Source organism: Pollicipes pollicipes, unplaced genomic scaffold, assembly GCF_011947565.3.
Source record: "Pollicipes pollicipes isolate AB1234 unplaced genomic scaffold, Ppol_2.1 Scaffold_7262;HRSCAF=8765_pilon_pilon_pilon, whole genome shotgun sequence".
NCBI lineage: Eukaryota > Metazoa > Arthropoda > Thecostraca > Pollicipedomorpha > Pollicipedidae > Pollicipes > Pollicipes pollicipes.
In genome coordinates this window covers 11150369-11173335 of record NW_023597055.1, presented here as the reverse complement: position 1 = coordinate 11173335, position 22967 = coordinate 11150369, and the positions used below count along the sequence as shown (strand labels likewise).

At 52.6% G+C, this 22967-nt stretch overlaps 1 protein-coding gene across 1 annotated transcript; it reads left to right on the top strand.

Moving 5' to 3' along the window:
- The first annotated feature begins 1538 nt into the window (after window positions 1-1538).
- LOC119113435 (homeobox protein unc-4) lies at window positions 1539-22965 on the top strand. Its single transcript, XM_037237748.1, has 4 exons — window positions 1539-2196; window positions 20868-21037; window positions 22002-22118; window positions 22588-22965. Exons 1-4 carry the CDS (start codon window positions 1908-1910, stop codon window positions 22963-22965), a joined length of 954 nt encoding a protein of 317 aa, XP_037093643.1. The 5' UTR covers window positions 1539-1907.
- Window positions 22966-22967: the final 2 nt, after the last annotated feature.

Sequence of the window (22967 nt, the reverse complement as noted above, 5' to 3'; positions counted from 1 at the left end):
AAGAACAGATTTTCATCTTATAGTAGGATTTTTTCCATCATACCTTTCAAACCAAATACTTTGCTTTCATCAGTTATCTGATCGTCATTTACCTTGGCATTAATTTATTTCCATTGTGTTAACAACATGAAGCCGCAGCTCTGAAACTGGGCTAGGTAAAAATGTGCACCGTATGGCAATAACAATTGGCCTGCATTGAATTTTTAACTGCTACGGTCGCAATGCATAGACGCATACCCAAGTCATATCCACAGTAAGGCACGTATCTTCATCAATGCCCCGTCCCCCCCCCCTCGCCACACACACAACAGAACATGAGAAGCATACAAGATGCCAGACCCTGCACCAATAAAGCATGGTTCGGACAATATTGGAGCATTCAATGTTTGATTTCCTAACGCAAGTGTTTGAAATTGCAATCCAAATGCACGAGTGTTTTACCGAAGTCGAAAAAACGGCGGGGTGGGTGGTTCTTTATCTGACGTAAAGTTTGTTGTCTTTTCTCAACTATGGCGCAGTGTCGCGCCACAGATTGTCCCACATAGAGTTTCCTGACGCTCAAATGGCCTTCGTCGTCTGCTTTTTCATAACGTATTTTCCAGGGTATAATTTTTGGCCAAACGGCTTAAAATATTCCGTAAAGTAAAACTGACAAAAAAGCACGTCGGTGGCGTGATTTTCTGTGATGCTGCTACTGGTCGACTTTTCGTTGGAATTGGTGGACCCCTCTGTAATCAACTACGGGCTTTATTCACCATTGCATTCTTAAATCGCAGTCAGCGTGTAGTCCATTCTGGCTGGTCATGAACGCCCAGGTCTTCAGAAAGACTCTATGAATCAGATTCAGATCTAACCGAAATTGCTTTGAACCGGTATCTGTCGATTCGATCGGATACAAGCACGGATCTCACAATGATTAATGCTTAAGAGGTGTAGTTAGCAAGACATGTAGTTAGCAACATGCGCGCTTGAATGAATTTGGTCAGTCAAATCCTAGCTTTGGGGGTGTGCGCAACCCCACAAATACCTTTGGTCGTTGTTAGCTTGCCGTTGCGGATCATTTAATCAGGTTGCACGAATTACTTTCCTCTATTTAATACCTGCCGTGTTAAATCCAGCTGTTTGTTCCTTTCCAGCATAAGCCAGAGAGCCTAGCTGGTAGAACTGACCGGTTCGTTGCTAAAACACGACACAACCCAGCACGTAGTAACGCAAAATTAATTCGCAGATAATCTGATCGTTATGCCATTTAAGTCTATTAAGCAATGAAGATTTAATAACCACACACTAATTTCAACCAGCTTTAATCTATGGAATCGCCGCGTCCTTATCGAATTAAGATCATTTACACCAGCGCTGGTTCTATTTCTCATCCAAAACGAGACTCTAATGGAGGAGCGAGCCGACGGCGTCGCTGATTGGCCGGCGTCGCACGGGCTCCGCCCACCGATGGATCCGGGGGCGGGGCATGGGCGGAGCGCCGTGCGCCAGTGAGCTCTGGGCCCGGTTCTGCCGGCCGGCATTCCGCCAAGGCCGGGAGCTCCAATAACAAGTGTCGCACCTTCGGCGGCAGCCGGACAGGCGTGCCACATCTTTCCAGAGTGCCTTGCAGACTCTGCTGACTCTGAGTGTACGAGAGTGCGAGCCGTGAGTGTCCTCCTCGAGCCGCGGACCGCGCGGGCCCGAACTCTCCGTTCAACCGCCCGGGCTCCGCCGCACCGCCATCAGAGACGCTTGCACCGCACTACCGCACTCGGAACTCACCGCCGCGGAGCCTGTGTGTGCGAGCCCGGCGTCAGGCTCGCCGGAGCCGGAGCCGGAGCCGGAGCCGGAGGCCGCCGGTCGGGGCATGCGGCGTTAAGCTGGCGCCCCCAGCGCCGCGCCCGCGCCAGCCGTCGCCGCGCACCATGCTCCTGGAGACGATGCTGCCGCACCTCAGCTACAACGGCATGAGCATGCCGTTCGGCATGTTCATGCCGCGGCCGCTGGTCGGCCTGCCGGGCCACAACGGGCTGCCGCTGCCATTCGCCGTGGCGCGGCCGAAGCCGGTGCCGCCGCTCTCCAACGAGCATCCGGGCCTGCCCTTCAGCATGCAGCGTATCCTGACCGGCCACCTGGGCCAGCTGGGCCAGCTGGGTCAGATCGGCCAGCCGCCCAAGTCGCCCGACGAGCGCTACGAGAAGGAGATGGATGAAGGTGAGCTCGGGTGCGGTGGGGCGCGTGTTCGCGGCGCGGTGGCGCCGTGGTTTTGCTTGCCCCGCGGTCGGGCAGGCGCTGTGACACTGAGCGAGACTCCGACCACCCGACTGCAGTCTGGCCAGACCGCCCGCAGTCTGGCCAGTCTGGCAGCCCGGTGCGCCCGGTCCGCTGCCGGCCGGCCGGGGCCGGAAACACCGACCCGCGCGCCGCCCCTCCGTGCTGGCCGGCCCAGCGTGTGAGCCACCACACGCGCGGCCGCACCCCACCCATGCCACGGACCCGCCGCCCGCGGAGCCCAGTTCGCCAAACACGCGTGATGCCGCTAACCCGGATGACAAAGCGTAGACCGGACGTGGCTGCGGCTAGGGCACGCTTGCGACAGTGAGCCGTCAGGATCCACGAAAAAATGATTCATTGTCCAGATAAAAGCGCTACAGTGACGCTCGTTTCAATCAAAGCCGGCAGGCTGCTGCCGAGCTCACCGCGCGTGCCTCACTTTTCGCCGCGAAACGCAGCAGCGTTGTTACACCCAGACCCCGAGCGGCGCCGGTGAGGCCTCCTCTCTGCTGGAGCGTGACCCAGCTCGGGTCAAGGAGGGCGATGTCAAGCGGCAGGCTCCGGTTAGCACTCCGGGACATGCGGTCCGATCCGGTCCGGTCCGGTCCAGTCCGGTCCGGTGCGGTGCGGTCCGTTTAGTCCGGTCCGTTCGGCCCGGTCGGCGTCACCTTCCGCAGGTGGACGTCGGTGCGTTCGGCTGAGTGCTTCGGTTGCAGGCGGCGGAGAGGATGCTGCGGAATGAGCCCACGTGCGCGGGTTGAAGCGTCAAATGCATAGCTTGAGTTTATTGGTAACGTGTGAACGATACATTCGAAGCACATCCCTGGAACTTAAAAATGTTTTACTGCCCACTGACATTACCAAGCCCGGGTCCGGGGGTTAAATGGAGCATGCATCCACATTGTTCTTTGGGTGATGCATATAGTTCAGAAATACCTAGCTTCCTCTCTTTGACACCCAAACTCTCTGGGGCCTACCTGTGTCTTACAATGCGCCGCCTATCCCTTCCCTCCTCTCGGCTGCATCGAGAATGAATGGACTTGGGGCCCGGGGTTCAGCGAACCTCCTGCCGTTCGCACCAAACAGGGTAAACTTAATCAAGATGTGGGAGAAATCCGGGAGAAGGAGAACTCGATTCTGTCTCAGTTGGTTTCGGAGGGTTTATGTACCCTGTAATCGTCAGAGACGAACTTCGTATTTTATAACGGTTTAAGACGTCCAAACAAAAGGCTGGGATCAAGCCACTTTGTGCACGCTTTACAAACCAGCCTGCATAACCTGATCGTTGCATGAGCCAGGAACATCAGGCATTAGAAAGCTTATTGGAGGCTGCAAGTGTCAGCTCATCTGATGTTAACGGAGCTGTCCAGTTACGGACGAAATAAATCGCAACATGTTGACCGTACCTCCGTTTAATGATAGCCGAACATGCTCACACACCGCTCTCTCCCACACCGAAAAAGCAGTGCCACTGTTGAGCGCGAACAATGAACACTATGAACACTGTTGAACACTATTTGAACACAATGAATGAACACTATGAACACTATATGAACACTTTGAACACTATGTGAACACTTTGAACACTATATGAATAATATGAACGCTTTTGAATGAATACTATATCCACCCCATCAGCACTATGATGTGGGTTGGAAATGGACCAGTGCACGGGTTCTGCGCAAGGATGATTCACCGATTCTCTCATTTGCACAGGTTGCGCCCGAAACGCATGTCGCCAAAACTATGCACGTTAAGTGGATCGTGCACAAGGGTTAAGATGAGTAGACCCATAACATCCTAGGTGTCTTGAGTCTCTGGTGCATCACGAAACTCATGGGGCTCATTCGCTTATGCGCTCAAGCTCACGAGCGCGGACAAAGCTTAGGGAGTTCAGCTTACCAGCGAAAATACCGAACCGCTCAAACGAAACTGCGTTTCTCTCTTCGGCACAGCGAGATTGAGCGAGTTTGGTCTCGCAGCGAGGCAGCTGTAACGCTACGGCTGAACTTTGAACCGCGACAAATGATCCCAATTCGATTAGGTGATCGTCGGTCGCTGCAAATGTCCCGCCAAGATTTGACAGGTTTGACACATGCCACCGGCACTTTCGACCGTCCGCTTCATCAAAACGCGTCAGCTTAGTATCAATATGCTTCCAATGCGCTAGGCTTGTCATTTGTCGCTGTCTGAGCTAGTTAATTTCTTTGTGGCGATATATTGCATGCGTGCCACGGGCGAGGCTGAGAAGCACCCGAGCTGCCACGAGTCCAGCTAATACGTTTATTTGACAAGTCCGACTGTTGTCGAGGCACGCAGTCGATATGCCTCAAACTCCAAACCACAAGGAATTGACTGGGCCGGTCCACAGGCTCACATTGCCGGCCCAGCGGAATCGGAGGTCTTGGGGCCCGTCTTAGGGCTCACATTACTGGTCGAGCGGAATCGGAGGTTTCGGGCCCGTCTTAAGGCTCACATTGTGGGTGAAGCGGAATCGGAGGTCTCGGGGCCCGTCTTAAGGCTAACATTGCCGGCCGAGCGGAATCGGAAGCCTCGGGCTCGTCTAAAGGCTGACATTGCCGGCCGAGCGGAATCGGAGGTCTCGGGGCCGTCTAAAGGCTCATCACCGATCAAGCGGAATCGGAGGTCTCGGGCTCGCCTAAAGGCTGGCATTGCCGGCCGAGCGGAATCGGAGGTCTCGGGGCCGTCTAAAGGCTCATCACCGATCAAGCGGAATCGGAGGTCTCGGGCTCGTCTAAAGGCTGGCATTGCCGGCCGAGCGGAATCGGAGGTCTCGGGGCCGTCTTAAGGCTCACATTACCCGTATAGTGGAATCGGAGGCCTCGGAGCCGGCGCACCAGTATCTGCGGTTACATTGATCGATATGTTTGAGACGTAGCATGCCGTGCAACAGAAGTGATCATCGCTCACTTTTGCTGCGTCTCAGCGGCCGCAGCTCTAATTTAAGACTCAAGCGAGGCTCAAATTTGAGCCCTTGCAAACACGTGATCGTGCATAGACTACGCTTAGAATTGTGCACGGCGGTAAAGTTATGCACCTGGACTTCTTGCATCGGGTTGCCAGCCCATATCAACAAATTATTGCCTGCAGTGGCACTCAGCAATGTAAATCTAGAATGATTTAGTAGTAATGTGCTTTTAGAAATGCATGTGGAAAGAGGCGAAGGAGCCCGCAGTTGATACTGTGATCTATTCGCGAACATCGGTAAAGTACGAGTTAACCTTTAGGTAATGGTCTGCAAAACAGGAAAAAGCATGGGAGGTAATCTCGGAGAGTACAATTTAAGGTGACGACAAATAAGTTATAACTGAGTTGCAATCCACTCATATTCAGGGAAGTGTGTAATGAATTGCCCGTAATGTGCGGCACATTCGTGCCTGCATGTAATTGAAGTTGCCGCAACACCCAAAAAGAGTTTTGAACGTCGTTCGTTGAAGCGCATGTACACAAAGCTTACGGTGGTCATCATGGTGGTGACCACTCAGCTCGATTATAATGGAGGACTGACAAAGCGGACCGGCTGATCTTCAATTACACTCTTTTCAAAACAGTGTACTTCGCATATTGCTGACTGCCGTGGAGGGAGGGCACTGCCGAAAGCGGGTGACTGCATCAATGTACCGGAAAAAGCCCAGACAACTTTAATTGAAATAGTCAAATTGGCATGTGCTGTCATTGAAAAATGAATGCTCCTATGCTCCGCAGCTTTGTCTCTCAAACGGTTGCAATGTTTCTCTATCCGTGCATAGCTGGGCATCGAAGTCAACTGGGCAAACTGTTTTAAAAAGTGGCAATATTTACCTCATGCTGCTGCTATTGTGGCCAGAAATATGCTCACCTGGCCCATGACTGCCTTGTTTTAAACCTCGGAAGATGTCAACGTTTCTCGGCCAATTTGTTGAACAGGTTGGGTATACCAAATGGGCTTTTCCAGGATCGGCGCTGGCCACCCGGCAAGCTAATAGAAACCCCTTACATGTTGCATCTGTGACTAAGTCTCAACCTAACAATATGATCCAGAGCTAAATAGCCCAGTACCGTGAAGTGACCACCGGTGAAGAAGGAACCTCACAAGTGCCTACTTCGCTTGGCTCATGAAGCCGTGTCTTGTGTTTCCACTGCTGCCTTAAATGCACGAATATGACTTTCGCATGTGATTACAACAGAAGACAAAACCACATTTCAACTGAGTACACAGAAAGCAAAGATGCGTGATATTTACACAGCTTAGGTACAGGATATTGAAATAAATTCACGATACTTGATAACTGATGAGCCACATACGTTAATCTGCAGTTAATTTCACCCTCAGCTCGTTGCAATTGTTGGCCTATTTCCTAAACTGACTCAGGAAGGTCCGCACACATTGCATTATGTCTGCGTCGTTAACAAATGCTTAAATTACCCCCTTCTCTCGCGGCATAGTCATTTTAAGTCTCACTCCCATCTCTACGTGATGAGCCGCGAACTACTCAACCAGCATTGACAAAAGCCACGATGTGCACCATTTCCGGTCCCGCACGTGTTTTTATGGCGCCATGCACCCTCACCAAGGAGACGCTTTTTCTTGGTACAGCCAATTACGTCGTTATCACCGCACCGGGGCGAAAGAAGACAGCTAATTGGAGGACGTCAATAAAATGGCCCATAACCACAGCCCGCCGCGGTATTTTTCTATTGAGCCTGGCTAAATTTGGCAAGATGTAATTAAGTAGGATGTAATTAGAATGTCCGCAAGATGCGTCCCTTTACCCCAAAGAGCATAGGATCGGGCTAATGTGACGCTTATTATTGGGGTATTAACAACCCTATGACTGGTTAGGCAGGAAGCCTTGACAGTGGTTTTGAGACCATTTACTCGTTGACTACGGCTTGGAGATGGTGCCTGAGACAGAAGGATGAAATTTTGTAAAATTGTTGTGGGGTCGTGACCATTCATGATTTGGCATGCAGCGCATTGTGATGAGTGGAAATGGCGACCAGGAATTCAAAATTACTGCTGTCATCTCCCAGAAGGTTTTTGGACAGTGACACCTCTTCGTCGCCGGGTATTCCGCTCAAGCGGCCATACATAGCCGAACATGGCTATGGACAACGGCTGACAAGCGTTGATAATTACGCCGGTTAAGTCAATTTTTGCATCAAGAATGCAGTCATTATGTTCGCGTCGCCCCCCCCCCCCCAAACCGGGCAAATTAGTGACAGCCGGCGTTATCCGCACCGTCCAGACGACAGAACACGCAGGAACAACAGTGTTGTCGGCGCAACGACAGCCAATGGGAGAGCGCGAACAGCGCGGGCGTCAACGGATGTCTTCTGGCCGTAGGTGTGTTCGGCGCACACGCTAAATCTGCCTTTTGCGTGCTTAACTGCGTATCTGAGCCTGCGTAGGAGACAGCTGACTGAGCGGGTTTACTACAGGTGGAGCGCGAGCTGATGCTCGACAGGAACGCGCGGGAAGATGCTTACTTCTCAATATGTGTCATTGGGGCTTTACGACGCACTCAGCTGCTGAGGCTATATGGCGTCGCCTGCATCTCACCCTGGCAGGAAGGGCGGGCACCGCGGGGAATCGAACCCCGTACCTCTGGTTTCCCGGACGCGCAGTGGTTAACGCAGACGCGTTAACCACTACACTACCGGCACCTCTTACTTCTCAATATATCGACCGGCACAAGCGCCTAGAGAGATATTTGAGAATTCCTTCGAACAGGTCCTTGAAACTTGGCTTTGCGGCAAGTATACTGACGGGCGTTTAAATCTGAGGTGCGCAGGACTCGCTCCGAGCGCTGCTCTGGCTGCTACACTGCTCGGAGTACCGCTGCCACTGGAGGGTGCCGCCGAGAGGCAGCGAGAGGTGGGAAGGGGGCACTGCGAAGAACGGCTGGTGTTTTGGGAACATCAGCGGCGCGTTCAAGTGAGAACGCGCTGCGCGTTTGGTGACATGGGGAAAGAAAGCTTGTAATCGCGTGCTCGCAGTGGGAACGGTGACCTCGCACGGAAGAAGTGCGGCCAAAAAATGACAAGCTGTCGGTGTTTTCTTCGGTGTTAAAGCCAGCCATGTGACACCACAATTAGTACCATGAGCCTGACAAAATCGCCGTTTCCAGCTTCATTTGCCAAGCTCGCTGTGCTGTGTCCAGCTATAGAATCGGAATCCCCCCTCCCCTTCCCCCGTCTTCTCCCACGATTGGGGAAGCCTTGGGTCGTTCTCCCTGTCCCCTGAATCCAAGAGCCCTACTGGCCGATGAGATACATAATGGTGTATAGATGCACAGCTACGAATGTGGTGCAGAATGGTGTATAGATGCCCAACTTCGAATGGGGTGCAGAACGGTGCACACCAGCGCAGGCTCGATTGGTCGAGCAGGCAGCTTCGTTAGGCCAGCAAAGCTCACAGAACCTGGCCCTCGCTTGTTGTAGAATTTAGGAGAAGTTGGCCACACACTGTCTCGAAACGTATTTAAGTCCATACTGCAGCCTTAGGGAAAAATCAATCGCAGTTCAGACTGTGTTTGATTGAGTTCCATTTTATCGCCGGTAAATTTACTTACCGGCGATTTAATGGCAGGTTAAATTTACCGAATTTCCCGGTAAATCGCCGCACAGAATGTCCCATTTGCCACCATGTGTTGTCCAACAGCGTAACCAGCCGAGTGAATGCTCCTTTTTAAGGTCTAGGTTATAATCAAGCAGAACGAAGTCAACACATCCCACGCGGATAAACCTGCTCATCATTACCACCGCTGATATTCCATTTCACCTCAACAGCGGTCGTATCAAGCCTGCAACACATGCTATTGACAAATGTCTTAAGGTCGCAATACGTGGTATGCCACTCACCGACCTTTGCAGATGAGTATGGCCGGACTGGGGTCGAACCGCCTCCAGTCCACAGCCCTCCCCTCAGCCTCAGCCGCGAATGGCCCTGGCAGTGAAAGCGGAGGCTCCCTCCAGGCCAGCAGCGGCGAACGTTTGGCTCGAGGAGTTGGATACCGGGCAAGGCCCAGGCTGGCGCTCGTAACAAGATGTCGACGCGGCGCACAAAGTTTCACAGTTGAGCAATGGTAGCATTATTGCCCTGAGCAATGCGAGAAGCTTTTACAAACCCTTGCAAAACAAGGCGCGAGTATTGGTGGATGCAGCTTAGTTCTGAATCCAACCTTGAGTTATTATGAAGTTATCTTGAATGCAAGTTTACGTGAGGCAATAAAGACGTAACGTGTTTCACAATTTACGCCACGGGGACCACAATTTGCATTTGCATGGCCAACCCATGTAAGTCTGAGGGCATCCGTAGTCTTTCAAAATCAGTCTTTTTCATTCTTTTTCGAAATCGATGTCACACGCTTGCACTCTTCGGGAGCAAAAAAAAAAACGATGCACGGAGTGGCGCTCTCCCTTGAACCGAGCCACGTTGACCACCGCGGCTAACGCCAGGTGGCGGGCGGCGGGCGGGAGAAGACGATCATGTGTTGAGAAGCTCATGAAAAACCTTCAAAATAAATTACTACGATCGAAAAGTTAGACTGGGGCATGTATTTCGCCCAGGAGGCTTCGAGGTTGATTCTTTGGAAGGACGTACAGTTCCGGCAATGCAAACAGCAGATACCATGAAGTGCGTCAACAGTCCGCGGCGCCGTAATTGCCTGTCCTGCTTCTTTTCTTCTGCTGTTCTGCTTCTGTGTAGCAATCTGGAAACTGTACAGGGGAACCGTCTACTGTTGTCTGCGGAGCCGACGCCGTGTGGTCTATGAAACCTGCAACGCCAGGCCTCGGCAGTTTTGCTCCTAGAGATGCGCATGTTCAGACCTATTTTAGTTGAATTTTCACTAATATATTTTGATGAAAACATGAAACACTCCAGGGAACAAAGGTTGGCTATCTCAAAACAAATTTGTTTCACCCTGTTTGAATCTAAGCTGGCGTTTAACCCATGGACAAGGGGCCGATATTCCTGTAGAACCCCAAATGACCGGCAACGTCCCTGACTGTTACCAGCTTAGGAAGGGCAGAAAGGTTTATTGTTAGGTGGATAGGGTCAGCATATTATGCGATGCAGTCATTTAATACCTGGTCCTTCATTATTTTCCTTTAATTTGGACTTCAAAATACAGGCAGAATTGTATCTTCCTGTGGTTTTTGGCTTCTGTTTGAGTTACAGGCAGCAACAAATTAAACTACAATGAACATGAATTCCTCGAAATGAAGTAGGAAACGCATGCTAGTTTTTTGATAGGGCCTTTTTGCGAGCAGGTACCCGTCGCCAAACTCTACATGTTCGCTTGAAGTCCCCTCCTCACCAATGTTATCAATTGTTTCTTGGCAATAGCCAAGATGATAGCGTTTTGGTGCGGTGTGGATTCTTGCTAGACACCTAACTCAACTCGTCCAGTCAATGCGGTACCTATCGGTCCTTTCGTGCAGTATCCCATGAAAAATACATTCGCGATGCCTCTCCTCACACCCTTCTATTATTAATATGGAGCTGGATCCCGGTTTCTCTTCTTTCGTTTTGAGTGCGCATCTCGTCACGACATGCTTTGCCGTTTCTAGACAAACAATCATGCTCTCCTTCAGACCTTGCCACTTGCCATCTTTGCGGCACATTTTGATGAGCGTATGCCTGCGATGATGAGAGGCTCCCTTCGTGATGCAATGTCTTATTTGATCATTTGATCCTTATCATGAACTTGAAATGCAGACTTATTTTTTTGGAAACGGCTTCTTCAGGTACCGATAACGCACATCTTGCCTTGACTTGACCACGCTTTGGGCACATCGTATTTAACATTGGGAACGGCGCCGTACCTGTGACACATGAATTCTGCATCTCTAGTTCCAAACTGTTTGCCTATGAATTAAAGATATGATCTCCCCGCGAAGGGCATGTTGTCTATTACATCGTGAAAGCGGAACGTGTAGTCCATGTTGCTACGATACTAAAGTTCCTTCGTGACTTCAACATATTTGTTATGAAATGCAGCGCTTTGAGAGCCAACTCCTTGCTAAAACAATCTAGAAAAACATATTCTTGTTGTATGGTTTCAGGCTTAGATCTTGTTCAGCAGCAATTGCAGTCGACACAGATGCAGCACTCCATCAGGCACACGATCGCATAAAAGCACCAGTTGCGGGACATTTGTTGAGCTGAGCGGCTAAAGCACATGTTGAGCAAGCACATGTTTACATTATTGCTGGCTCGCCCTTCTGCATTTTGTCGCTATTTTCATAACGTTCTCCTTCGGTTGGTTCATTTATGCGTAAAACATTAAGTATTCGTCATCATGTCACATCTTATTAATTAGATCGTGTAAACAATTACAAGACCTCATAATTCATCTAGCACCACGTGAAGGTATTCATTACATATTCTTAATAACAGAAGCGAATGAACTTATCACAGCCAGGCCACGGGGCAAGGGAAAGACCCTTCAGAGCAGATGTCTCCCATATGGTTCATCTGCATAGCACGTATAGGCTCTTTTCACGCTGCTGTCATTAGACAGCGGCTTAGTTCGGTACCAAATTTGCAATGCATGAAGAGCAGGACAAACATGAGCAAAGCCCATGAAGTGGGGCGTATCGAAAACGCCGATGAATTTTCTCCTGCCTCCGTTTTTTGTCTTTTCAGCATGTACACATTGGTCATTTCACGTTTACAGTGCTGCATGATCACATGAGGCCAAAGCCCATGTCCCGTGGGTCCCGTTGGACTAAATTTGCTAACGTAAAATGAGGAGTAGTTACATAAGGACGAATAAAAGCATTCCCGCACACAAATTCACCTGCTGTCTTGATAGTCCTGACTACAAACTGTGGGTCTTGCTTATGCTTATTCTAGTTCTCATGGATTTCATATTTCGTACCCAATTCGGTCATATCTACTCCCGCTGGCAGAAAACCGGCTCTAGCATGGCGCATTTGCTGAACGCATGATGCCACGTCGTGGGGATCACAAAAAGTCAAGAGTGGGAGTGCATGATTACTGCAGAACACCAGATCGATGCAAGTACGGAAGAGCATGTAATTAGTGATACCTCGTCGTCCTTTCTTGACCTGATACATGCCAATCAGCGCGAACAGTCACCAATCACCAATCATTCTCCCACACCAGGCTCGAGCACTTCCGCGTGATTTATCATCGCCCCCTTATCATGTTGTCTGCTACTCACTTCTCGCAGAAAGAGTGATTTTTCGTGAAACCGCTAATTTCTGCATTTTATTGCAAAATTGATGTCCGCTTCCTGTCAGCTGATACGCTCCAAGAGTGAAGAATGCCTTCTCGGATCACAAACTGCTGCGCAGTGGTGCACTCCCTGTCGTCCGGTTTGATGTACGTGCCGCAAGTTAAAGTTATGACGCATTTTGCGGTTAAGGCAAGTCGCGCTTCCGGGATGCCAAAGTCTTTTTCAGGATTAGCCTTTAACGCGCACACCGACTGCACTAGTGTTCTCCACACGAAATAAATAAATGCTAAGAGCATCACCAGTGTAGGTGAGGCTTTCTGCTTACGTTGGGGTATGGGCGAACTTTGCACCGATGGCTCCGAATTATCATGGGTCCTCCGTTTTGCACTTAATGTGGACGCGGATTTACAAAAGCATCGTATGGCATCTGAAGGCTCCTGGTTTCGCCAACAGCTCCAGGAACAAAGTTCGCGGCTCACCCAGAGTACATTAGCATAGGACATTGTCACAAAGCTACCCGAATACCTCTTCTGGACTAATGGTGCATTATGGGTTATTGGTGCATCATGGGTTATTGGTGCATTATACTGTATGCGCGTGCAGCTCGGAGCTTATTTGCCGGGGCTATCAGCTGATCCTGTCTGGCTGCCAGGTTTGGTCTGACTTTGACCTAACCCACGACACGGACCAGTCAGGTAGAAAGGATGTTGGCATTGTACACTCTGGCCGATTTTCAGCCACCTGACGCGTACGACGTCGTACATCAGCGTTCATGCGGAAAAGTTTGAGGTTTTCATGCTGTCGTGCTGCGACAAACCGATGCTTGCCGGTTGCGAAACTCAACTGGCGGAGCCTAGCCAATGTCAAATTGCTTGCGTAACTTTTTGCACTCGAACTGGTTTTTACACACTCATGATAAGTGACAAATTCACAACATGACATGTTCAAACGACTCGAAATAAACATCATTTGACTTTTGACACGTGCGTTGTAGCGCATCGCGTCCGCGGTTTTCATCTGCGTGGAACGCCAAACCGCATCGTGATTGCTGTCCCACGTGACGGATTTCATGTGCTCTTCGTGGGCGATCGCAGCCATTGGTGTCAAATGTCCAAACTGAACACCAACCTGCTTCCTTAACTTTATTTGTTGGCACATCGTGCCTAATACCGACGGCTGACGAGTTGAGACGTTGAGTGGCATGATGCAGCGTGCGGTTATGCCACCTCTATCATGTTAGGATGATGTAAGGTGTCCAACTTATTCTATTTTACCAGATGCAATTTTTGCACGCTTGACCAGGGATGGGGCTAGCTGCTGCGTGGGCTTCTGTACCAACGTTTTGCCTCTAAGTTCGTTCACGCAGGGCAGATTCAGGTCGAAATGCGCTCAAACAACCACGTAATATATTCATACAGTTGATACGTGATCTGTGGAACGCTTCGCGTTGCTTCTCCACGCCTGTTCTCCCATGTCTGCCAGTGCGCGTGCCCTTCCGTCATTTTTCGCCGACAGCACAAGTCCTGCACGTGCTTTGATGCCCGCGGGGCACTGCGCCCAGCCGAGTTATGAAGCCGACCTCGTTAGTCACAAACCCCATGGCGATGCCGACAATGAGCGGGCGCTGGGGCGACGTTCGAACCAGCGCGACCTGTCGTCTAACCTCAAACACGGCCTTCGGAGCATGCTCGAATATCGAGTGATCCTGCCTCGGCCGCCGGGAGCGTAGCGTGCAGCTCGCTAACGGGCTGTGATGATCACGTCATGGCTGCCCTGGAGAGTGTCTTGTCTCTTGAAGAGAAATGCGGACTCCGTCGGTGGCCCATAATCCACCTGTTCCAGCGCCTCAGACGCGCTGGATGTGTCAACCACTGTGGACGAAACACCGGCTGTAGCAATATCACCAACGTAAAGGCCAATACGACTGCTATCGATAGGCAAAATGCCGCAACGTGCTTCCGGCAACTGAGTGGCATTTTTTAGGACTGTGTCCCTGGCCCCGGGGTCTGTAGTTTTCTATTCTGGTCACCCCATTGGGAACTTTTTAAAGCGAGCGTGTCTAGTCAAGCTGGGATTTTTTAACAGTGCACGTAGGATGGAAGGGAATTTCGATTAAAATAATTTGGTGTTATTGGCTTCTATCAATTTGCCTCCAACTGACGAGGTATTGCCACAGCCACCAAATTTTCTTTGGTTTGTATGGAAGAACGAAGTTATCGGGTAGTCCCCAAGCAATATTCACTACAGCACGCATCGACATCATTGAGAAGGTATCGTTAGCTGTAGCCAATGGCTTTTCGAGGATGTCGCTTGTCAGCGCTGACAGCAGCTTGCAGACGCAGCGATGGCGGCGGCCATTATGTTGTTGTTGTTTTTTTTTTGTTGTTCTTTTTGCTTACATTCAGCTGAGGGTTGCGGGTGTATGGAGTTAGCCGCATGGTAAGGCTGGTCAGTTGATACGCACCGCGCTTAATTCATGTTGACCTACTTTGTACTGAGATGAGGCACAAGTATTGTGTCGTGTCAATCGGCTGCGCTAGACTCTAACAAAATGTGATTGTTCTACGTTGCTTTGGCAGCGGCTATAGGCGGCTAAGATTCCTATACTCTAAAATTAATGACCGAATTCCGAATGCACGTGCACCGAATTCAGCGTTCGAAATAACAAGGCACATGCGCTAAAATTGTTGCTGTGATGTCGCTGGTACACCAGGCATGTTCAGAGTATTACGTCTCGTCTCGAATTCTCGTCCGTTTCGAATTACGCAAGGGATCTTCAAGCGTTTACTTCTCTATACCGCCGCCGCTCTCCCTATAAGCAAGAGACCGAAGCAACCAAGATAATGGCAATGTCACTAGCACGCAGTTGCTCGTCACATATAAGCCAGTGCATTCGTCCTTTCCTGTCCGCTGATTGGCTCATTTTTTAACATTGCATTTGTTCACGCACAGCCACCGACGCGATCGAAAAAGATAGATAAATAAAAACTGTTGCAAGACCCAAACGTATATTTAGCACCAAAATTAACCATAGATGGTTGCAAAACTCCCTTCAGCGTGTATTTGTAAAATCGAAAGCACTAGACATGCTCTCTTTAAGTTGGTGAACGGTTGCTGAGGTTTGATTGTCAGCAAGTTGCGAATTTTGGAAACCGCTGCAGCTATGACGATGAACAGCAATTGTCACTATACGTAACAAAGAGGGCGCAAGACGAATACATGGGGAAAAAGCGGTTTGAATATCATGGAGAACTTTGCCTTATTATCCAGCCGAAGCCTGGTGCATTGAAATCTACTTCTCCGAACATTTATATTTTGTAAGCCGATGTATTACGCGTGCATTTCCTGTCACTTACTGGCATTGCATAGACAATTCCGTCGTCGCCTGACGTCTCCACTCGGGGTGCAAAAGAAGCTCGGCGCACACTTCCTTCGGATCTCGGATCCAATTTGAAACGGATATCGAGCTGCAGGCGTTTCGTTTGTAGCCTACTGTAAGATCAGATCTGCTCGTCCCATCTGTCCGCTCGTTGGTTCCATTCGCCCCAGCTCGGTCACGTTCGTCTTAGCTGGCTGATGTCCCAGCTGTCCGCTGACCAGCAGTGCTCGTCTCAGTTGGCCGCTGACTAGCAGCACTCGTCTCAGCTGGCTGTTGACCAGCAGTGCTCGTCTCAGATGTCCGCGGCTTGGAAGTGGTCGTCTCAGATGGCTGCTGACCAGCAGTAATCGTCTCAGCTGGCTGCTGACCAGCGCTGCTCGTCTCAGTTGCCCGCTGACCAGCAGTACTCGTCTCAGCTGGCCCCTGACCAGCAGTACTCGTCTCAGTTGGCCGCTGGCCAGCAGTGACTGCATCAGCTGGCTGCTGACCAGCAATGCTCGTCTCAGCTGCTCACTGACCAGCAGCGCTCGTCTCAGCTGGCCGCTGACCGGCAGTGCTCGTCTCAGTTGGCCGCTGGCCAGCAGTGACTATCTCAGCTGGCTGCTGACCAGCAGTGCTCGTCTCATCTGTTCGCTGACCAGCAGCGCTCGTCTCAGCTGGCCGCTGACCGGCAGTACTCGTCTCCGTCTGCCGGCCATCGCCTCGGCAGCTACTCAGGCCCGCCAAGAAATGGTCGGCTAATGCCCGACTAATAGCCGGCATTACCCGACCGCCATGAAATATGGCCGTAATCATTTTAGACGGTCTGCGCCGCACTGATGGACGCCTGAGCCGACGCGGCAATGGCGCCGCGTTGCATGCGCCGCGATCGTATCGGTTTCAATTTGCCGGCCGGCCCGCGGCGTATTGATTGGCGATGGCGCGGCAAGCATTCCGACACGCCACTGCGCCGCCATTGCCGCACGATTACGCGCCGAGTTCGCGCCCGGTGCGCGGTAATTGACGTGTGGGGAGGTGAGGGTCGGCACGCGCTGGAGGGGGTGGAGGTGGCCCGCCCGCCGGGCAGCAGCGCGTCACTGCCGTCTGCGCCGCTGTCTCCAATCTCGGAAACTGCTGGCTCCAGCGCCTTGAAGCCGTCGCTTTTCGACTCGTGGCGCACGATTTCGTCGAGCGATGTGAATCTGGTGGCCTCGGGTCATCGTGGTGCCTTCGTTCCGGTCGGCGGCCATTGGATGACGTTGCAACCCTGCCGACCGCAGAAACTACCACTCTGGTACAAACCGTGATCATTCCACTTGCGGCACACAATTTAATGAGCTGTTGTGAATGTCGTGACTTCAGCTGATCGTGACGACCACGCCTAGACCATGGTTGACCACAGGGACTATGGCTGAAAGTGACTATTCAAGTGGGTAGCTGATGTATGCCACTGTAAACGCCTCCGATTTCAAAACGTACTCGCCCGGTTATAAACTGTCATTAGAACCACTGCATTTGAGTTGATTGCACTTGCAAGCCCGATGACCTCAGGCCAGCACGGCTATCCTGATCCAAGCGGGCAGTCACGAGGCGACGTTATAGCGCTCTAGCCAGTAGCGGGCTCAGAGACGGCTGCTGCGGAGACGTCGGTGAAGAAGTGCTGCCCTCTCCCACCGGGGCAAACCGCGTAATTGTGGGCTGATTTAGCGGCTCTGACTAGGGCTGGAATCCTCGAGTGCGGCTCCCAGCCTGCTGGCCCATGCCAGCTGATTTCGAGTTCGCAAGTGCGGAGACCTCGGACCGTCCCAGACTGTAGCGCCCTAGACGGATGGCGTGTGGGGCCAGAACGCTCTCGAAGCGAAAACTCACCGACGTGGCCATGGCCTACGCTCGCCCGAAAAGAAATCACTCTCCGGAACGCACTCGGAGGAAGGGATAGGGGGCGTGTCCGTGCCAGACAAGCTTATCCCATGGCTATGGCCGCGTTCAACACCCCAGGCATTGGCCTCACCTGGTATTGGCCTTACCTCGTATTGGTCTCACCCGGTCATTGGCATTGGCCTTGGTATCACCTAGTCATTGACATTGGCTTCACCTGGCATTGGCCTTACTTGGTCATTGGCATTGGCTTCACCTGACATTGGCCTCACTTGGTCATTGGCATTGGCCTCACCTGACATTGACCTCATCTGGTATTGGTCTCACCTGGTCATTGGCATTGGCCTCACCTAGCAGTGGCCTCACCCGGTACGTTCGCTGGTGGGACTTCCCGCAGAGCCGGTCCGACGCCCCGGGAGGAAACCCCCTCCCCTCCCGGCCGGTGTCGAATCGCTCCCGTCGAGACCGCGCTGCTGCGATCGCCGCTGGGGGTGCCACTGGGGGCGCCACTGGGGGCCGCTGGGGGTGCCGCTGGGTCTGCGGGAGGTGGTGCTAACTGTGCCGGAGCCCTGCCGCGCCATTGACCTCACCGTGGGACGCTGACCGGCGCGACACGGACCGTGGCAGGGGCGTATCGCCAGCGATTGGATCAGGGATTAGAGGTGGATCAGGAGTCAGAGGTGGCCGATGGTGTGGTTAACGCGTCTGCGTTGACCATTGCGCTTCTGGGAAACCAGAGGTACGGGATTCGATTCCCCGCGGCGACCGCCCTTCCTGCCAGGGTGAGAGGCAGGCGACGCCACACAGCCTCAGCAGCTGAGAGCGTCGTAAGGCCCCAATGACTCACAGGGACCACGGACGGCGTGTTATCGCTGGGTGGTCGACGGTGGCTGGTTGGGTTGCCGTGAGTAGCCAGAACCAAGGAGCCGTGAATAGTGCTTTTTGCAACTAAGACCGTTTTCTTTCAGCAGTAGTACGATTGCTCAGGAGGCTGCGGCAGCCGATTTTTTGCCGAATTTGCCTTCAGTGCTAGTCGTAGGAGCAAGTTTTGAGCCCTTATCTCAAAAGGAAACGATTTCAGTGTGTATGCTAATTCGTTTTGTGATGTGAAATAAGCTCTAGCTGACAAGTTTTTGCATCCAGCGTGATCTTATCACCCAGAGGCCGACCTGGCTTTTGAAATTGGGGAAGGAAAATAATAAATACTTCGTTGTCAGAGGGCGACTTACCTTTTCAGAGTGTGTTTGTGGGGGGGGGGGGGGCTAACTGACACATGCTTCGTTCCCAGAGGGTGCAGTGGCGCGAAGATTTCGCTGCCGGGGTTCGTGGTTTCGTTCTATCTGTCGAAGCGCAACGGAACTCAACATACACTTCAAAAGGCGATCTGAACTCCTGAAATGACTCCGAACCTGCAACTAAACTACACCCAAAGTTCAAAAATGAACCCACGAACTGCGAGAACGGAAAGCTATCATGAGCCAGAACAAAAACCCCGGCGGCGCTCCGATTTCGGCCGCGCTGACTGACACCGGCGGCGCCGCCCCCCCACGCGGTGTCGGTCGCACCCCTCGGCCAGCGCCGCTCTGGATCGTGTTGCAACGTCCTTCGTAGTGCGGGGACGGTTCAGAGAGTTCACCCCACTCGCCGCCCCACTGCCGCAGGGCGCGAGCATAGCCATTTGTGTATTGCATATGGCTTTGGTCACGCTTTCATGCAGGGGCAGAGGCGGGGGGGGGGGGGGGCGGAGGCGGGGCAAGGGTAAGGCGCAAGGGACAAAACAGGAAGCTTTCCGTCCCCGAATTTTTTCGAAACCTAGCACCATGATAATGCTTTTGCACAAAAAGAAAGGCATTACAGAAGCGGCAATGTCCTCTGAACTTTGCGCTCTTGGCGAAGCTCATGTTGCGCCGCATATCTACGTCTATTTTTCGATGCAAATGAACGTCTCCTTTGTGGTGACGTGACGATGGCGTTTTGATGACGTGACGATGCCGTTGCGATGGATTGCCGATGACGTTGTGATGACCTGACAATGGTGATGTGGTGACGTCTTCCATGCGTTCCACCCGTGCAACAACGCTGGGGAAAGTCAAAGCCCGTGACTCATAGCACATGTTGGTGGTGTTGCACGGAATACCAAACCGTGCAATGACCAGTGAGAGGCACCGCCTCCCACATACCAGCTGCAGAGCGGGAAAGCATCCCTTTATGCAATAAATTCACATCGTTTGGACACCAGGACAGAAACAACCGTTAACCCTATATGGAACGCTTCCATGGCTTACTGCTTGTTCGCTTGCAGTACGCTCATTGCTCCCTTCGCTTGCCCATTGCTGGACAATCACGTTGCTCTGGTTTTTTGCCCGTCGTTTTACTTCCGTGCCAAGACATTTGCCCTCTCCCCCTCCTACACACACACACTCACATTAAAAGACAATAGCACTTGTCGCGATCCGAATGTTATGAATACTTAAGCGACGAAAGTAGCTTTATTTGCAACTGACCTTACGAAGAAAGCGCCCAACTTCCCTTAAACCTCGGGGTCCTTTCCTCGCCCTGATTGATTCCATTTCTCTAAATTAACCGCGCATTTTGTCGCTGAACTGGTAATGTGCATGATGCACAAAACAAAAAATGAAACAGCAAGTTTGGCGGCACCCTCTCTGCCCATTACAACTGATCTTTGAACACGTTGAATAAAAAGTGTGAGGAGTAAGGGAAAATTGCTGTCTTGGCGCTGCGGGGGATAATGATCGATTGACGATTTCTTACGTCAATTTTTTCAATGGTGAGAAATTTCGTGTGGGCGAACGTAACTCCAACGCAGCACAAGATTGCAGAGAACAGCCACACCCTTGTTCGAAATTAATAAGTGGATCGCACATGAGCCATAATGCATTGTATGAATCGCTTGATTGTCAAGATATCAACAAGCTAATGCTTTGAACTCTGCGTTGTTGCTTGTCATGTGGCAGTCATTACGCTTCACCCACATCAGTTCGACAATGGCCATTTGCAGTGGGTGGATCGTGCTTGACTTGTGCTGACAGGTCTCGTAATTGTGTACGAGTCTGAGGCTCGGCCTCTATCCCGCTGCGTGCCGTTGCCCCCTCCCCCTCCCCACCTCTGACCACGGCCCGCCTAACCCCGCGCTCTGTCGGCAGAGTTTGAGGACGGCGAGGACGCGGCGTCGAAGCGGCGCCGGTCGCGCACCAACTTCAACAGCTGGCAGCTGGAGGAGCTGGAGCGTGCCTTCCAGTCGGGACACTACCCGGACGTCTTCATGCGGGAGGCGCTGGCCATGAGACTGGGGCTCACGGAGAGCAGGGTGGCGGTGAGTGGCGCCGACTGCCTCGCGCTGGCTATGAGACTGGGGCTCACGTGGAGCAGGGTGGCGGTGAGTGGCGCCGACTGCCTCGCGCTGGCTATGAGACTGGGGCTCACTGAGAGCAGGGTGGCGGTGAGTGACGCCGACTGCCTCGCGCTGGCCATGGGACTGGGGCTCACGTAGAGCAGGGTGGCGGTGAGCGCGAGCCGACTGCCTCACGCCGGCCATGGGACTGGTGCTCACGGAGAGCAGTGTGGCGATGATACCGACTGTGGGTCACAGTGACACGTTACGCGACCCAGGCCAGGCGCTCAGGTCGTACAGGGGTTGATTAGTGCTGCTCTCGAGTCGGTGGCGAGTGTCGCAGGAGGGGGGCGGGGTATTTCGCCCAGGTCACTCACTCAGGTTAGCTCTCTGGAGAGCTGTGAGAAACGACGGGACGGTTTTCAGCACTATCATGTGTGTACTAGAGACATGTTTTTACACCTTTGTTGTTAGCGATACTCTTTTCTTGCCAGGTTAGTTCTCTCAGTCGCAGTCTATGGGGGGGGGGGGGCATGCTGCCGTAGCTGATGCATGAAGCGTCTACGCCTCTCGAACTGCGGATGTATTAAAGTCAAAGTAAAAGACGCGGGACATCAGAGTTTGGTCCCAGGCTACGAACCTTGCTGTTCTCGCCTGGCACGCATTTGCAGTCCACCCGGAACCTGCGCTGCGCTTCTGCTGCGTTTCCCAATAGGGAATCACGTCGCCTGACGTAATAACGTAACGAGCGCAGGACAATTAAAAGATAACATTCGGCACTATTACGGTGCAATTTTCACCTAGAGTCCGCGACGCTATCAGAGGCCGGGATCTCTCCTAATCGGACCCTCTAATAGACTCTTCTAATCAGGTCTTCCAGCCGGGTCGCCATCTTCTCGAGAGCGCTGCGCCGTTTTTGTGTGTGACGCGCCGCCGCTCGCCGCAGGTCTGGTTCCAGAACCGACGCGCCAAATGGCGCAAGAAGGAGCACACGAAAAAGGGACCGGGCCGGCCGGCGCACAACGCGCACCCGCAGACCTGCAGCGGCGACCCCATCTCACCGGTGAGCTCACCCGCTGAGGCACCGCGCCCACCGTCCAACCCACACAAATCACCGCTGCCTTCGCTGTCCACCTCACGCTACCCCGATCGTCCGATGCACGAGAAGGCGCATGAAGGTCTAGCGCGTTCACGGCGCATGCGCGCGAGTCATGCCTGGACACTGGACACTGGACACTGGACATTGGGCACTGGACACTGGACACTGGAAACTGGACACTGGACACTGGAAACTGGATACTGGACACACTCATGTTAACGATTGCCCACGGCGTCTCCCTGCAATTGAAATCGCTGATTCTCCAACAGCGTTCGCTTGCGCTTGAGTTTTCTACCCCTCTGAAATGCAATTCCTGTAGCAGGTGCTGCGCCAGGTACACATTCTTGAGCTGAGTGGCGCACTGCTTGCGCTTTAAGTTGCCCCATCTGTCCCCACCCAGCCGTGCGCGCACAACACCCATTTTCGTTGGCAGGAGGAGCTGGAGCGAAAGGAGCAGGACAAGCGCGAGCGCAAGCTGATAAAGCAGCTGGAGCGGCAGCAGCGCAAGCTCGCCCAGAAGGGCATCCACGTGGAGCTGACGACGCTGCGAGCCGAGTGGGAAGGCCGGCAGCGGCGCGACGAACCGGAGATCGACGTCGTGTCCACCGAGGACGCTTCCAGCGATTCGCTGAGCCTGCCGGCGCCGGCGCCGGCGCGCAAGGCGACCCTCTTCAGCATCGAGAGCTTGCTGGGTGAGCGACGACCGGACCCAGTGGAAGCCCAGGACACACCTGCTGCAGATCATGCTGCAGGCCCTGTTGGAAGCCCCTGCTGGATGCTTTGCTGGAGGCCTTGCTGGAGGTTCCGTTGAAG

Excerpts from the sequence above, each read along its gene's own strand:
- LOC119113435 (XM_037237748.1), top strand. The coding sequence starts at position 1,908 with ATGCTCCTGGAGACGATGCTGCCGCACCTCAGCTACAACGGCATGAGC. Across the intron at positions 2,197-20,867 it reads CGAGAAGGAGATGGATGAAG|AGTTTGAGGACGGCGAGGAC; the intron begins GTGAGCTCGGGT and ends CTCTGTCGGCAG. Across the intron at positions 22,119-22,587 it reads GCGGCGACCCCATCTCACCG|GAGGAGCTGGAGCGAAAGGA; the intron begins GTGAGCTCACCC and ends TTTCGTTGGCAG.